The following is a 17,067-nucleotide window of genomic DNA, read 5'->3' on the forward strand; positions in this document are numbered from 1 at the left end:
TCTCTAATGTATCTATTTTTATGAAATTATATCTCCAAGATGCAATGATCTATTAGGGAAATCTATAAAAATACGAGTTTTATTCTGGCTCCACACTTAGACCATATATTGAGGCTACACTACTAATTAGCAGGTAGATAAGTAACTCACAGGCCAAGGGGTGCATTCTAAGAGCAGGTGGCATGATGGGGTATGTGGGACAGCAGCTGTGCTTTTGCAGAGTAGAGGGAAATAAGCTCAGTCCCTGGGCGTCTCCTCTCACCATAGTTGTTCAGAGGGCTGCATATTTGAGACACGTTTCAGTGAGTCCAGGAGATCAAGCCCCTGCAGCATTGACTACATGATGTGCAACACCCTTAGGAAACAGAAAAGCCCTTAGTCCTCAGCATCTGTGAAATTGCTTGGCAAACAGAAAGAAATATGTGGGGTCTGTAATTGCTTTCTCAAATGTGGTGAATCAAAAGCAGGCATGAGGCTCCAACCTCTGTCCAGCTTTTCTACTTTCCAACATGTTCCTTCCTGTCAGCACTGTGTAGTAAGAATAACTGATAAACCACGAGCAATAGGAGGTATGAGCCATGATCTACATACAGATGTCAGGGGAGCCCTGTGCCAGGGAAGCTGCTCTTGTTTCACTGCCCCAGGGGCTTGTCTATAATAGTACATAATGCAATCCATAAATAGTCTGTTTCCTTATGGCCTCTTTTACCCAAAGGCTCAGCTTGCAGCAAGTTGACCAGTATTCTGCCCATTCCACAACTGAAAAAACTGAGGCCCAGAATGTCATTGTACTTGGCTACAAATAAATACCCACACTGATAAGTTACTGAGTATACTAGGAAGGCAGTCTCCAATCTTCTAGAATCACTGCACTTTTTGAGAAATTTTGACAAGGTGGCAAAAGTTGAGACAGTGTGATTTTGGTACCTAAGATTCTCATCAAGAAGGTCCCCTTTTTATCTTTTGATGGGATTTGGGGCCAAGGCTGGTTTGCCATGACTTCAGATCCTCTGGTACTGATTATTGGATTGGATACCTTTTATTTGCAGAGAAACCCAAGCTCAAGTCATCACCAGTGTGTTTGTGGTCATTTTGCAAAGAACATACTGTGCTGAGTGTAGGCTAGACTTCCATAACATTTCATCTTTGCTTGGAAAATGCCAACAAAATGTTTTCTTATCCAGTCTGCCGTTTTCTCCAGTGATACTTTTTCAGGAGTCTCTGATCATTTATGTGTTTTTTTATAAAGACAATGACTCACCATGGAGAATTCTGGAGTCATGGGGGCCCCAGAAGTCTTCATAACAATGATAATGATGATGACTAACATTTATTTTGCACTTAACCAGTGACCATGTTCCTATGCATCCTCTTCAGTCTTCATTATGCCCTCTGGAGTAGCATCATTACTTCAACCTGATGAAGGCATAACGAGGCCAGGACATGGTTCTGAGATGAAAATCCATTTTCCAGGGGCCCCACACCTCACCAGTGATGGCTAGGACCAGAAGTTTAATTTTCTTCACAGTGTTTCTCAAGCTAAAGTTTTCAAACTTTTCAGAGCCCTACTATCCTAAGAGAATTGTTTAATTTTTATGATCTTTACTTTTATAATTATTTAAATACAGAACTCTTCACAGTAGAAAATTCACAACTAGAAGGCATTTTCAAAGAATAGGTTCTCATGGCTGGGGATATACCCTAGTTGGTAGAGTGCCTGCCTTGCATGCACAAGGCCCTGGGTTCAATCTCCAGCACCACACACACTCGCCCACCCCCCCCCCACACAAAAAAAAATAATGTTCTCACACTGAAGTTTGAGGACCCCTATTATCTATGAGAGTGGTCTTTGGGGTCATGACATGTTTTCCTTTAGAAAAGGTTTGTTTATCTCATTGATTTAACAATTTCATGTCACCTCTAATATGCTTAGAATCAAGACTATATAGAAGAGCAGTGATTTTTATACTAAAAATTGCAATTTCATACCACTTTCATTCTAAAATAGTTGTGTTGCTTCCATGGAAAGCATTACCACTCATCTAAAGCATGATCAAATTGGGGTCAGAGAGTTAAAGGGAAATAACAATCTTGGGAATGAAAAGGATGAGAGTGGTAGGCTGGAAACCACGCACCGCCTTTTTATCTGAACACACTCTGCCCTACGACTTCTCAGAGACTTGGCTTTTGAGGATCCTTCAGCACCCCCTTACTCCTTTTCCAGGACCCCTCAAAATTTTCTCTAGATAATTAAAACATAAACTAAGTTTTGAAGAGCAGATACAAATTTAGGTGCCATTCCTTCCATGAAGGCTTTTCTGATCCTAGTTGGAATTCGTCTTTTCAATTATACAATTTGTTCTTTGTTACAATGGTTGTTCCAATCTGCCTTTCATGAGAGTTAATTTTACACATTTATTTCTCTCACCCACCTTCAAGGAAGGTGCCATCTTTGTAATCTTCATGGTGCTAAGCTCAGATATCAAATGTAGGCATTCGTATGTGTTTGTCAGAGGTTTAATAAATGAATAAAAGATGTGAGTAGAGCCAGAAGTCACTGCTGTCTGTCTTTGAATTGATGGAAACTCATATGTACAGGACTCACCTCACTAAACAGATACCTTATCAGTTAACACTCTGAGTAGTACTGATTTTATTGTTTGATGGAAGAATAATGTTGAAAATTATAGCAATCGCCCTGTAGTTTTTCATGGAGAAAGCTTTTATTAGTAAAAACAAAGTATATCCCCCAAACCACCCTATTCCAAATCTGCTAAAAGCAGAAGAGCCATAACAGATAATTTTTTATATTATCTTCTTTGTTTCTCAAGTGTTTGAAAGCCACCTGAGAGAAAAATGTATGGTAAAATTATAATATCTTTAGTCTGAAAAAAGTATAGATGAGAATCAAAAGTTTCACCTGGGTTAGGAAAGGAATGAATGCAAGGAAGCCAACTATTAACTCCCACATCTTTGCTCCAGTAGCTCCATAAAATCAGTTGAGTTTCCTGGCAGCCATGGCAATATAGAAACATTCCCACCCACTCATCTCTCATGCACAGGGAGGGCAGAATCTTTCAGAGGCTGTAGAGCACTTATTTTTCAAATATAGAACTTGAAATAATAATCACAAAAGTACAGTTAGCATTTTTTAAAATAAGACTTTTTTAAACTTTTTAAAAATAAAAGTAGAATTCTCATAAGCATATCTTTAGGATAGGGAACAATGGCGTTAAAAATGAGAGGCTTTGTTTATGTTTAGTTTTTTGTTTTAAAATAGACTATATTTAATGAGATGAATAGTAACTTTTATAATTTTTATTGGTTATTTGTAGTTATACATAACAGAGTCCAGTTTGATATCATTATGCAAGCATGGAATATATCTTATTCCAATTAGGACCCTAGTCTTTTGGATGTACATGATGGTGAGATTCACGGTAGTGTATTCATACACGTACATAGGAAAGTTATGTCAGACTCATTCCATTGTCTTTTCTCATCTCCTTCCCTTTCCTTCATTCTCTTTGTCTAATCCACTTAACTTCTATCCCTCCTCTTATTGTGGATTAGCTTCCACATGTCAGAAAACATTTGACCTTTGGTTTTTGGGGAGTGGCTTATTTCACTTAGCATAATAGTGTCCAGATTCATCCATTTACCAGAAAATATCATAAAGTCATTCTTCTTTTTGGCTGAGTCATATTCTAATGTATGTATACAGCACAATTTATTTATGCATTCATCTGTTGATGGCACCTAGGTTGGCTCCCTAACTTAGCTATTGTGAACTGTAATGCTATAAACATTGATGTGGCTAGGTCACTGTAGTATGCTGATTTTAATCCTTTGGATACATATACCCAGGAGTTGTATTACCAGGTCAAATGGTGGTTCCATTCCTAGTTTTTTGAGGAATCTCCATACTGCTTTCCAGAGAGGTTGTACCAATTTGAAACAGTGTTTGATTGTACCCTTTTCCCCATATCCTCATCAACATTTATTGTTGTATTCTTGATAATTGCCATTCTGACTGGAATTAGATGAAATCTCAGTGTAGTTTTGATTTGCGTTTCTCTAATTGCTAGAGATGTTGAATATTTTTTCCATATGTTTCTTGATCATTCATATGTCTTCTTTTGAGAAGTGTTTGCTTAGTTCCTTTGCCCATTTATTGATGGGGTTATTGTGTTTCTTTTTTTGTTTGTTAGTTTGGTGTTAAGTTTGAGTTCTTTGTATATCCTGGAAATTATCACCCTATCCTAGATGCAGGTGGCAAACTTCTCCCATTCTGGAAGCTCTTTCTTCATGCTCTTGATTGTTTCCTTTGCTGTGAAGTTTGTTTTGTTTTGTTTAGTTTAATGTTATCCCAAAGTGAGAGGCTCTTAATGAAATGTGGGTTACAACCAGAAGCAAATGAACTCACCAAAAGGACCGTTGACTAGGGAAGCCTACCCCTAAGGCAGACAACCCCAAGTTCTCAGTGGCTTAGCATAGATATTTAATTTGGCTCACATCACAGTCCAAGCCCAGTCGATGGGAAAACTGCTCTGTGTTCATTGAGAAAGGTGTTCTCTAAGGGCAGAGCTTCACAGACTAATGTGCTCATGAAGTTCCTGGAGATCTCTGGGCATCTTAACACAAAATCCCTGGGGTTCAGTAAGAATGGGGATTCTAGCATCAGTGTTTCTAGCAAGCTCCTGGACAGTCCAGTCCAGGGATTGCAGTAAGGATACCCTTGGGCTGCCAAGTCCTTTGTTGAATTAATACATCTGGGGAGAGATGCTACACACACAGGGCTCTATAGGAGAGTTTTTCCAGACCAAGCCTAAACGTGACGTACATCACATCCACCTACTTCCCAATGGCCCAGACTCGGTCATATAATCCCACAAACCTGCACGGGAGGTTGGGAAATGCAGTGTCCTCAGGGCTCAGGAGGAAAAGGAAATGACCATGGGTAAACACACATCAGAGTCTGTCTTGCCTACCAAGCTTTCCAGAATTCATTGAGATGCTCCCCCTCTCAATCAGAAAGTACAGATGACCTCTAGGCACTGTGTGTGTGTTCCCTGTGGTGGGCTAGCCCTGCCTACATGAAATTTTTTAGAAAAGAGAATTTGCCCCCATTCCTCAGTTTAACAGAAAGAAACGCCTGCTAAAAGCCTAAGCACTGTCAACCGGATTCTTTATGGCACCTTTTATTTATAGGTGAGGCATTGCTCCATTAGGCTGGGTGCTTTCTGCAGAGTCTTTTTCCCTTTACAGTTCCTATTGTATGTGGATTAAGCTCTGCTTTTCCTCTGGTTGTGACAGCAAGGCTCCTGCAGCCATCACTCCAAGGTGGAACAGATGAAAACATGTTGATAGGCCAGATGAAAAGCAGCTAATTTTCTGGCCATCTATGGCTCTTTTCTTAGAGTGAGAAATGATCCTCTGGATTTCAGGTTTCCACCGCTGCTCTCTTTCGTGGAGCGGTAATGCTAAGAGTCCCCCAGAAAACTGCCTTTGGGATTCTTTTTCTGCTTGTCCCATAAACGTACTTCGTATTTATCTGGAACAAAATTGACATTTTGGGAGTCAGGTGGAAAATTGGTTTGTGAGAATTAAGGACACAAATGCTATCAGCAGCCTGACTCTCTCCAACCCCGCTAAGCCTTGAATCTTTGGTGGCCACTTTGAAAGACAGCTTTCCCTTCCCCATCAGTGCAGCCTGCCACACTGTGGCTGTTATTTATCAACTGCTCTTTGCACCTTCTCCCTTCTGGGGCAAAGAGAGCGGAACAGTGCCTGGCCCTACACGGTGTTCTCTGCCATGATACAGTCACAAAATCTGAATGAAAGACTATGTGGCACAATGGAACAGGGCAGATGAGATGGCAGCCTGCAGGATTAGGCCAGAGACTGGTTCTAATTCCCAGGCAGCTGGCAAACGGGAACAGAAGCAGCTTGGTGATGGGTCCTTCAGATTCATGGGCCACCTGGGCTCCTGCGGGTTTGCTTTCCTTCCAGATGGGAGGAAGAGAGCAGACGAAATATTTTGAATGCTAATTTCTAGGAATTTAAGGGTACCTTAATGGGTTTCAGTGAAATCACAGCTTGAGACCCAGAAACAGGAATCTGCCCTACCAACGAAGATTTCCAAATCTACGACAAGTAAGGACCTTATAACCAAATGGGTATCTAAAGGGCTTTCTCATTAAGACCCATCTTAACCTCTAATCATCAGTGAAAAGTACCATCAGGGCTGGGTAGAAGTTTGAGAAACTATGTAGAGTTTTTTATTCCTCTGCCCTGCACTTATGACTCTGAGCCTAAGTAGTGCCTAGATTTTGTACCTTAACTGCCTCACCATACCTTAGTCCTGCCCCTGACTAGATGGTGTGTCTTCAGAGGTCAGGCTTTTATCCACTGTAGTAGAACGGTGACCACAGGTAACATGCATAGATTGAAGGTATGGGGCACAAGACTAGGGCAGAGAGTCTAGAAGGAAACCATGCTTCATTTCCCCATGTGTTAGTCAGGTTTTTATCACTGTGACCAAAATACCTGATAAGAGCCACTCGGAGGAGGAAGAATTTACTTTGACTCACAGTTTCAGAGGTTCAGCTCATGGTTGGCCAACTTAATTGCTCTGAGCCTCAGTGAGGCAGAGCATCATGGTAGAGGAACACTGCTCAGCTCTTGACAGACAAGAAGCAGACAAAGCAAAGAGCCAGGGACAAAATATACAATCCCCAAAGCATGCCCCCAGTGGCCTTCTTCCTCCAGCCACATCTCACCTGGCTATAGTTCCTACAATAATACACTCGAATGATTACCCACCAAATGGATTAATCCACTGAGTTGGAGATCTCATAATCTAATCATTCCACTTTCTGCATGAACATTTGAGCTTTTTGGGGGACACTCATATGCAAACTATAACACCTCAAGAGGCAGTAGTCTCTAGGACATCACTCACTCCTGCTTTGCACAGAGGTAAGACTTCTCTAGGACTGAGCTGGTTCTCTACCCATTACCCAGTCCCATTCTCTTCACTCCTACTGCTTTTCTGTGAGGTGATTGGGTCCTACCCACTGTACACTCAGTGGTCCTGAGGTTTGGTGGGTGTGTCCTGCTTCAGGTTCTGGATGTCCTGTGCTCCCTCTGTCTCTGCAATGGGGTTGCAGTAAGAGCCAACCAGAATCTCATCTGTGACAACTTGCTGCCTCGGAGAAACCTGCTCCTGCAGACACGGCTAATTAATGATGTGACCAGGTAAGGCCACCACCATCATTCCAGATGCCAAGGAAGGTTCTTCCCATCTTGTAAACTGTCAGGAAGGATAGGGCTGCTTTGAACTCCAGTTGCTCACCCATAGTTTTCACGGTAATACAAACATATAAGACAACTGAGCAAACGATTGGGACAAGATCAGGTCACACCCTACCAGGTGGACTGGACCCTCTCTATCACCAAAACTGTCATAACCTCCAATCACCTGGTAACCAAAACATCAAGACCTTCACAAAGTAAAACTTGCTGAGGGCTATTCAAAGTGTAATAAACCAACTAAGGGGCAAGAAATTGAGGCAAAAACTGGGGGGCTCGGTTTCCTTAAACTCTAGCTCTCTGAGCACCACACCATCCTCTCTTCCAGACAGTCCCCTCTCTTTGAGGCAGTCTGTGTGGTTTCTGTGCTGTCAGTCAAAAGTCAAAATGTGGACCTGGACAGGACTCTATGGAAGCTTCTGTGGGACCCCAAAAGCTGGAGGGGTACACCATCCTCCTCCTCTCTTAGAGGGCCCACTCTCCCTTGAGAGTGTGCCTTTTTTTCCCTTTTCCTATCCCTTCTAATAAATCCAAGCCATAACTCTGGGTGGGGGCGGGGGCCAATGTGCACTTTTTCTGACTAGGGCCTTGCACTCCAACCCTTTCAGTAAAGTTGCTCAAACTTTTCCCTTGAACTGGCTGCAGATAGAGAATATTTTCCACATAGGGGCAAAAGAAGTTGGCCTTAAGTAGCCCACAATTTTTTATTAGCCATGAATAAACATCTTATAACTTCTTTATAATACACCAATCTTTGTTCTTAAATGTTTTAATAGAATGGATATCTCAAGTTGATACCATTATTTCTTTATCTTCTGGCATATAGCCAGTTGCCCAGCTCCTACCAAAAGATTAGGCCAGGAGGGAAGAGCATGGGTCCAGCAGGACCTCTCACCTGATGGTCCACACATGTGGCCACATGTGAACCCTGTGAACTCCCTGGGCCTGGACTAGTTAGCCCTCAGGGTCTTTATCCACTTTCTTCCTAAGCTTGCTGCTAATCCACAATAGTGGGGGGGGGGGCTTTCTTGGGTGTAGAGTGGCACAGACCTAAACTTCACACAGCCTTCCTTCCTCCTGGTACAGTTTTTCCTTGCCCACCCAGAGCAGGACATGGTTCCAGCCCGGGGACAGTCCATCTCTAAGAATAGGATTCCAAACATAAAAGCTCTGGTCTGTTCCAAGCTTTTAACCACTTTTCTGAACACATTAAAAACCTCTTGCCCTTAACAAGGTTGCCCACTAGTGACTTTTAAGAGGCTGTTGTTATGAATAATGCTTGGGGTACAAAGCTGCTATTTTGAAAATGAGGGTGCTTAAACCAATTTACCAGAAGATGGAACTCGAGTAATTTCTTTCACTTACAGAAAGACACAAAGGTTTGTAATCATGAAACTCTGTATAATATTTTCAGCATCATTGCCCATGGTTGGTACTCAATAAATGTGTTGCCTTGAATAGAATATTTAAAGAAACATTATTTATATTTTATAGTGGAATTAATGACACCTAAGAATTTGACCTACTGTTGAAGGCTGCAAGCTTTTTCTACTTTCAAGCAATTAAAAAAAAACACATAAAAATGTTCTTGTTCTGGGTTTCATTGGACCAATGCTTCCTATTAGGTCTTTTCAACATGCTTTTTCAGTTGTTTGGCTTCTGTGGATGCCTCATGTTCTGTGTTTAATTTCAGTATCCGGCCAAACATCTTCCTGGGAGTTGCTGAGGGCTCAGCCCAATACAAGAAGTGGTACTTTGAGCTAATTATTGACCAGGTGGACCCCTTCCTAACAGCAGAGCCCACACATCTGAGGGTTGGCTGGGCCTCCTCCTCAGGCTATGCGCCATACCCTGGAAGTGGAGAAGGATGGGGAGGCAATGGTGTTGGTGATGACCTGTATTCCTATGGTTTTGATGGACTTCATCTTTGGTCAGGTGAGTTCCTTGCAAAGATATCAGCCCTTGATCTCTTACTGCAAATAATTGAGCCTCAAATTGTTCAAGCTGAAATTGCTACTGTAATTTGAAATTATACAAACTCCTGGGTCTCAGATGGTTAGGTGGGAAGAGCATTGAGTTTAAATTAGACTTATTTGAACCATCATTTTACAGCTTCCTAGCTATGTGGTTCAATGCCAATCACTTAACTTTTCTCAAGATCAGAACCTGTGTACAGTTCTTATTGCATAATATTTTTAGGATAAAAATAAACATCTTTATTTACTGGGCAGAGAGATTTACATACTTTTTATATATTTTTTTCTCAGTTTATCCTCACAATGACCCCATAAGGTAGAAAATATTGTCTCATCTTACAGATGTACAAACTGAGACATAAAGATACCTAAGAAATTCACACACTAGGAAGAACCGTGATCTGCTCACAAGTTTATAGTCTTGTCAGTACTGCTTGCTGCTTCCTGTCACAATTGCTGACAGTCTAGATCAGTTCCACACCAATAAATGTTAACCTTAAGAACTCAAGGCTTCCCTTCGTTAGATTAGTATTGATGCTTTTCCCAACATGGCTGGTACCTATGGAGGAACAGGTTGGTTCTACCTTGGTAAAAATGCAAGACTCTCAGGTTTTGGCCCAAAGTAAGAGTTCACCTCTCCTGTCCATTATCCAAAGCATGCCTTTTCTGTATCTTTTGCAAAACTAGAGTTGGAGACATTGTGTCCCTTATTGGAATCCCTCATGTAAACATTGTGCTATGTTCTTCTTACATAAGGAACCATGACACACATTCTTCCTTAAAGCCAGTATGAAGGAAAAGTTGGTCTCTACAAGACAAGCCTATGTACTCTGTGCTCTTTTGTATTCAGAACCATGTAGCCAACCCTATTTTCCTTCTTCCCTTGGTTTTTAGCCTTAAAGCCTAACTGCCTGATGTCAATGATGGCAGCTCAGATCCTTGCGGCATGCTTATTGTAGTTGAATGGCTTGCAGTTAGTATGGAATTTTTGTTATTTTTTGTGCTGTTTTACATCCAGTTTAAGCATTTTAAAGCTTTCAGGAATGTCATAAACTTGTAGGAACATTTATTTATCCTGGATCATTTGGGGGAAAGAATGAGAAAGTCTGATTATTCTGCGGGTCCAAGGAAACACTGTGATCCAGAAGAAAGCAAATGCAAAATGGCAGGATATTGGGTAAAGGGAAAATCTTGCTCTCTCATCCTTGGTCTCTGTGGAAGCTATACCTTTCCTTCTTGGTTCTCATAGTCTCTTGTGGAGTCACCGAGCCTGTGACTGTACAGAAGAAACCATTTGCCTTTTTAACTAGCTGTTATAAGGTTCTCAGAAAGCCCTCTGGGGCTAGGCGCTGTGGTGCACACCTATAATCCCAGCAAATGGGGAGGCTGAAGCAGGAGGATCACAAGCTCAAAGCCAACCTCAGCAACTTAACGAGGCCCTAAACAACTTAGCAAGATTTTGTCTCAAAATAATGATAAAAAAAAGGTGGGGGATGAGACTCAGTGGTTGAGTGCCACTGGGTACAATCCCCAGAACAACAACTCAATAAAAACCCCTCTGGGGAAGTGATTTGGGATATGCCCACCACATCAGCAGCCCCTGGTAGGATTGTTTGTGAAGGAATGAATGGTTTTGACTAGTGAAATCATTTCTACCCTGCCTGTAAATTGCTACTCAGATCCTGCCACCTCGTCACCCTAACTTAGTGTTTTCTGGAACCATATAACACCTGAGAAGGACTCTGCATGGAGCTGGGTTAGGGAAATATGGGGCACTCCTAGACCCTTGGATGAAACAGATTGGACCCTGTCTCAAAAAGAAGCTAATCTTTCTCAAAGGAAGAAAATTTACTTAGCCTTTTCCAGACTTTACAACACTGCATAGGGTACTTCCTCAATCCCTGTATCCATTTGTAGACATCTGAGGAATGACTGCATCAATGAGCAGGCAAAGAACCCAGCAGTGATGTGTCAATTAAGTGCTGCTGTCTGTGCATTTAAGGACTGAACATCCTGATTGTTTATCATTTCTAAAATGTACAATTGTCCCCCTCCACCTTCTATTCTGTCACCTCTGAAGTCAAGCAAACCAGGTGCTCTGGACCCATGTTCATCATCATCCACAGTGGCTCTGTGTGTTTGGGGAAGAGGAAAGAGGTCTGTTAATTGAGGTTCTCACTGTAGCTCTGAACATTACACACACTTGGTAATATAGTGTCATAAAGGTATATTCAAGGGAATTCATCCCTTAGATTCTAGTATCTGATGAGTTATGAGGAAACGAATGTCTACAAGATTTATGCTTTTCATTGTCAATAAAAAACAAAGTTTCCTTGAGTTTGGGCATCATTCTGACTTCTCCAGCCAGCACTGAAACCTATATCTTGCAGAAGACACAGCAGGTAAATATGTCAGCATGTGCTCCTGCTGAAGAAATAAGGCTTCTGTTAATGACTCCCACCAGCACAGCAGTGAATTCCAGACTCTCTGATGAAAGGGTAATTGTCTGATGAAGAAATGGAATGGAAATAGCACTGCAACTTGCTGTAGGAAGGAAAGGAAGGTGATTAGGGAGAGAGTTTGGAAGCTGGTCATGATGATTTTTCTTCTTTTCCTCAAGATTTAAATGCCCAGGCCCATTAACTTTAAAAATGTCTCTGTGCATAAATTAAGCCACTGCCTTGAACTGGTCTTTAACATACTTATTAAAGTACCACAGATGTTGCAGTAGTTGGAAAGAATTGCAGTTCTTCTAACGCTTTGTCAATGGAAAGAGTTCAAGAAAAACTGACTTTGGGTTAGGCCTGGGTTCGAATCCTAACTTTGCCATATACTGATTTTTTAACACTAAGCAAATTACTTCTCAGAGACCCAGTTTCTTCAGATAAGGTGAAAATAGAGCTTGACAGGGTGGTATGCACCTGTAATCCCAGCTATTTAGGAAGCTGAGGTGGTTCATCTGAACCTAGGAATTCAAGACTAGCCTGGGCAATACAATGAGACCTTGGCTTAAGAAGAAGGAAAAAAAAAAACAGTGAAGATAACATGGCTTTATAAAATTTCAGTGAGATAAGGATTTGAAGTCTGACATGTAGTAGATACCCAATGAATAAAGTTTCCCTCCCTCATTTCTGTAAAGTCCACTGGAGTTGTAAAGACCAACTCCAGAGTCCCAGTTACTTCAAGACCAGTTCAGAACCCGAGGCCCATGCTGAATTGGAGAAGTTCAGAGTGGAATCCTGGGAGCACGCATGAGCTTTTTTCCTATACAGGGGAGAGCAGCCATGGAAGCCTCTGAAGTCACTTTCAGACATCATCAGGGGAAACAGCCTCTTCTTGACCACTTCCCAAAGCCTGTGGAATCCTGGGCCAGCACAGCCCTGTGATCTCCTTGTGGAGGAATGACTGTTTTGTGATAGCATCACTTTTCTCTCCTGAGAATAGCCTCCATGTGGCCTTGGAAAGAACAGTTGGAAGTGAATTCAGCTCAGAGCAGCCTACAGTATGCTACTGCTAACCTGCTAAGGAAGGCATACCTGTCCTTCCCTGTTAACCCCCTTTTCCCCTGCAGAATTGGAGTGAGCAGAGGAATTCATCTTTCCAAGACATAACTGATTTAGAAGTAAATGGATGGAGTAAAGCTGTGTTTCCTGATTAGTTAAATTTTCTTGATGAGTCAGTAAGTCTTATCTCTGAAGTAAGATTTGCACAAGGGAATCATGTTACCTATCTCCCTACCAAGATGAGCCCCCGGCTGTTGGTTTGTCTATGAAAACTTAGCTCAGTATAACTCGGACCTTTCCTACCCCAGTACTGTGTGGAGATCTGAGGAATGTCTCTAGAATGGCAGCATTTTTTGTGTGTCTTTGGCTCCTTTCTCATTCTAAATGCCTAAATATTTGTGTTTGTTACAAAGCCAAATCTTCAATACCTGGAGCTATGGAAATTCGGAGTACCACAGTTTCCAGTTATCTACAGAAGGGATTAAATCATGTAGTCATATATGCTTGGATTAATTTGATGATAGGCAGCATATGATTAAGTGGGTTTTGCCTTTATCTTAAAAGGTGCATTAGTCAAATACCTGATAATGAACTCCGAGGCTTGTTTTGGTTCAGTCTTGGAGGTTTCCGTATATGATCAGATGGCCCTGTTGCTTAGCACCTGGGAAAAACAGCATATCATGGCAGGAGCATATGGAGGAATAAAACTGGTCACCTCACCAGGAAACAAAAGAAAAGGGAAGACCAGGGCTCCACAATCTCCCCAAGAACATGTCCCTACAGACCTCCTACTGTATTAATAAGCTTTTTGTTGCTGGGCAAAATACCTGAGGAAAACCACTTAAAGGAGGAAATATTTATTTTGGCTCATGGTTTCACAGGTTTTCATCCATGGTCAGTTGGCTCTATTGCTTTGAGCCTGAGGTGAGGCAGAAGGGCAGGGCAGAGGAAGCTGCTCAGCTCTTGGCAGTGGGCTCAAGGGCCCACCCCACCTAACTAGATTCTACCTCTTAGTTTCCACCACTTTCCACGAATGTCAACAAATTATTAATCTGATTATGGATTAATTCACTGATGAGGTCAAAAGCCCTCATAATCCAATCATTTTCCAAAATCCCCACCTCTAGACATTATTGTATTGGGACCAAGCCTTCCCATGAGCCTTTGAGGGGTATTCCTGATCCAAACCAGAACAATCTCAAAGGTTTCACCACCTCCCACGAGCACAACACTGGGGACCAAGCCTTTAACACACAGACTTCTAGGGAACATTTAAGATCCAGATGATAGCACTGGGTTTCATTTGACTTTTTCAAGCTCCTGGGCCCTTCACATGGGCCTGAGGCTTTAAATCGGGACACGTTTCTTCTTCAGATTGGCAAGACTCCCTGGGCTCTTGGTGGATGTTCTCTAAGATTATTCAGAGTTCTTAATACACAAACAAGCAGTTGAGACTGCTCTTAGAAAAACTCTGAAACCTGTTTGCTTTTTCTTGTATAACATCACATTTCTGCTGGTTCTAAAAGCATCAAGTATATTAAGCACATTTGGAAGTGTGAGTTTTCTACCATTGTTTTTTTTTTTTTATAAAGGAAGTAGATTTTAAGTCAACTTTTAGACTAAGCCCTCAATGCTACAATTTTTATATTGTTATTTTTCCAAGTATTATAAAAAGTATAGTCATACAATGTTCTGGTAAGTTTTTCTACTGTTACTCTAGTAATTAAGATTTCTGTGGTTAATGAACACAATAGTCTTTGTCGTAGGTAACAACATGGCAGGCACTCTTCTGATCATTCTATAAGGAGCAATTGATTAGAAACTCCAGCAATTCTCTGGAGTAACATTATTATTTCCAGAGGACAGACAAGGAAACTAGAATTCACAAAATCAAGTTGATGTTCCAAAGTTACATCATTGGTGACAGCTTGGACTCGAGCCCAAGCAGTCTGGTTCTGGAAACTTCACTTAGTAACGACACTATTCTGCCTTATGAGTGGTGTATAGGACATCAGTCATTCAATTTTATTTTTTATTAAATCTATTCATTTTATCAAAACCATAGGAATAACAATCTCTAAAACAACTGTCTTACAGGTTCTTTCTCTGCATCTTTGTGCCTGGCAGATGGGGAAACTGAGCCTCTCATAAAATCATAGGCCCAGGTTCAGGTAGCAGGTATAGAGTTGGGATTTAATTCAACAATCCTATGTGGCTCAAAGGGTCCTCCTACCCAATGCCACTCATTACAGAGTACTTTGAAGGAACTGCATCTTATTCATTCATTCATTTGCTTGCTTATTTAGATACTCCAAGTATCTATACTTGAGTATACTCAATTCCAAATTGAACCCAGGGGTGCTTTAACAATAAGCCACATCCACAGTCCTTTTTTATTTTTTTTAAGAGAGAAGAGAGAATTTTTTTTAATATTTATTTTTTAGTTTTTCGGCAGACACAACATCTTTGTTTGTGGTGCTGAGGATCGAACCCGGGCCGCACGCATGCCAGGCGAGCGCGCTACCACTTGAGCCACATCCCCAGCCCTTTTATTTTGTATTTTGCGACAGAGTCTTGCTGAGTTACTTAGGGCTTCACTAAGTTGCTGAGACTGACCTTGAACTTGCTATCCTCCTGCTTCAGCCTTCCAAGTTGCTGGGATTATAGATGTGTGCAATCATGCCCCCACTGCATTTTGTGTAAATATAGGCTTTCATTATCCTTCCAAATCATTTGGAGTCTTGAACACTCTCACAAGGGTGGAGATTTTATTCTGGATGGGGACAGAATACTAGAACAGAGTGTGCAAAAACAATCCTACATTTGCCTCATTTCCCAGTTTCACACTTTTCATACTACTTAAAATTTTAAAAAATGAGACACAATTCATTAGATGACCTTTCACAACATAAATATTATATAAAATAGGCTTTTTTATTCAAAGAGGTTTGCCTTTGTATTGCTCTAAGCACTTGCTGAGTATATATTTTATATCCAGTAATTATCAAGAGTCTCCCTTTAATTTCTTGGTAAATTTAGTCCTAATTCTGTATTCTCTGCAATTGGTACTTTAAAAGTAGTCTATCTGTGACTTCAGTTAGCCAGTAAGTGATCTGAGCAAATGTTCCAAGGAAACTTCTACTTGGAACCCAGCCTCTTAGAACAAGGAAGGTAAGAGGCAACATCCTTCACCATCCTTGTTCTGGAAGGCACCCGGCAGCTATGGCGTGTGAAAGGCTAAATAAAGCACAGAATTCAGCTTCCAATGGCACCAAAGCACTGCTGGTAGATGAAGGGCATCCTCCAAGAAAATAGGGATATTTATCTTTCAGGGATGAGGCTCAGAAACTAACAGAACTCTGAGAGGATAGGGAAAAACAACAAGGGGGTTGTTAATCCACATTGGAAGTTTTGTCCTGGTTTTTATGGTTCTCAGAAAGGTAAAGAAACTTATAATTGGTATTTTTATCCATTAAGAATCTAGATTCTGTTAAGGGTATTTGGCCAAGGTAGCATTTCAGTTATTCCCTGGTGTTTCCCAAATCACAGATCTGTTAGGATTTGTTCAAAGGACTATAGTGATATTTTCTAGAAGTTAAATTAATGGAAAGAACATTTTATGTAGTAAGATTGTTTTTTAGTGGGAAAATAAGAATTCTTAGGAGCAAGACAAACATAGTAAGTTTTGCTGAATTTTAATATCATACTTTAAAAAAATATTTCACTATAGGTGGACACGATATTTCTATTTTATGTGGTGCTTAGGATTGAACCCAGTGCCTCACACATACAGGCAAGCACCCTACCTCTGAGCCACAACCCCAGTTTCATACATTGTTTTTGAAATAGACTTCAATAGAAGGAAGAAAAGATTCTGGGACTCAGCATGTCTATATTCCATACAGTGAGCTAGGAGGATTTGGTTTCCTCAAATGGAGAAATTGGAAAGATGTTAAACCCCGAGTTTGGGTTACTTTTGTTTTAAAATAATGTTTACCACAGGTTCCACTATAAGAAACTTGTTCCTCATTCTCAGTAGCCAAGTAAGGTATTGAGGTTACAAGGGCAGAATGTAAGGCCATTGCTAGACTGACTGGCCAATATGCAATGAGTGCGTTATGTCCTGTGGCTCTCCTGCTGGGCAGCTTTATTGCTACACCCCATCTCCCTCTCCATCCCTAATCAACACATTCCAACCTTAGCAAACCAGCCATTCTGCAAATACAGCATATATTCCTTTTCCTCTTTCCTTTCCCATTTATCTAGTGCACCTT

The 17,067-nt window shown here is 41.2% G+C and overlaps 1 protein-coding gene across 1 annotated transcript in view; it reads left to right on the plus strand.

The window, feature by feature from the left end:
• The window catches only part of RYR3 (ryanodine receptor 3), a 518,939-nt gene that overhangs the window by 271,151 nt on the left and 230,721 nt on the right, over positions 1-17,067 (plus strand). Inside the window, exons 16-17 of the mRNA XM_081292880.1 lie at positions 7,127-7,260; positions 9,008-9,249. Of these exons, the coding sequence (XP_081149006.1) occupies positions 7,127-7,260; positions 9,008-9,249 (376 nt within the window). The remainder of the gene's footprint in view (positions 1-7,126; positions 7,261-9,007; positions 9,250-17,067) is intronic.

This window comes from Spermophilus citellus, assembly GCF_964194105.1.
Source record: "Spermophilus citellus genome assembly, chromosome: 4".
Classification (NCBI taxonomy): Eukaryota; Metazoa; Chordata; class Mammalia; order Rodentia; family Sciuridae; genus Spermophilus; species Spermophilus citellus.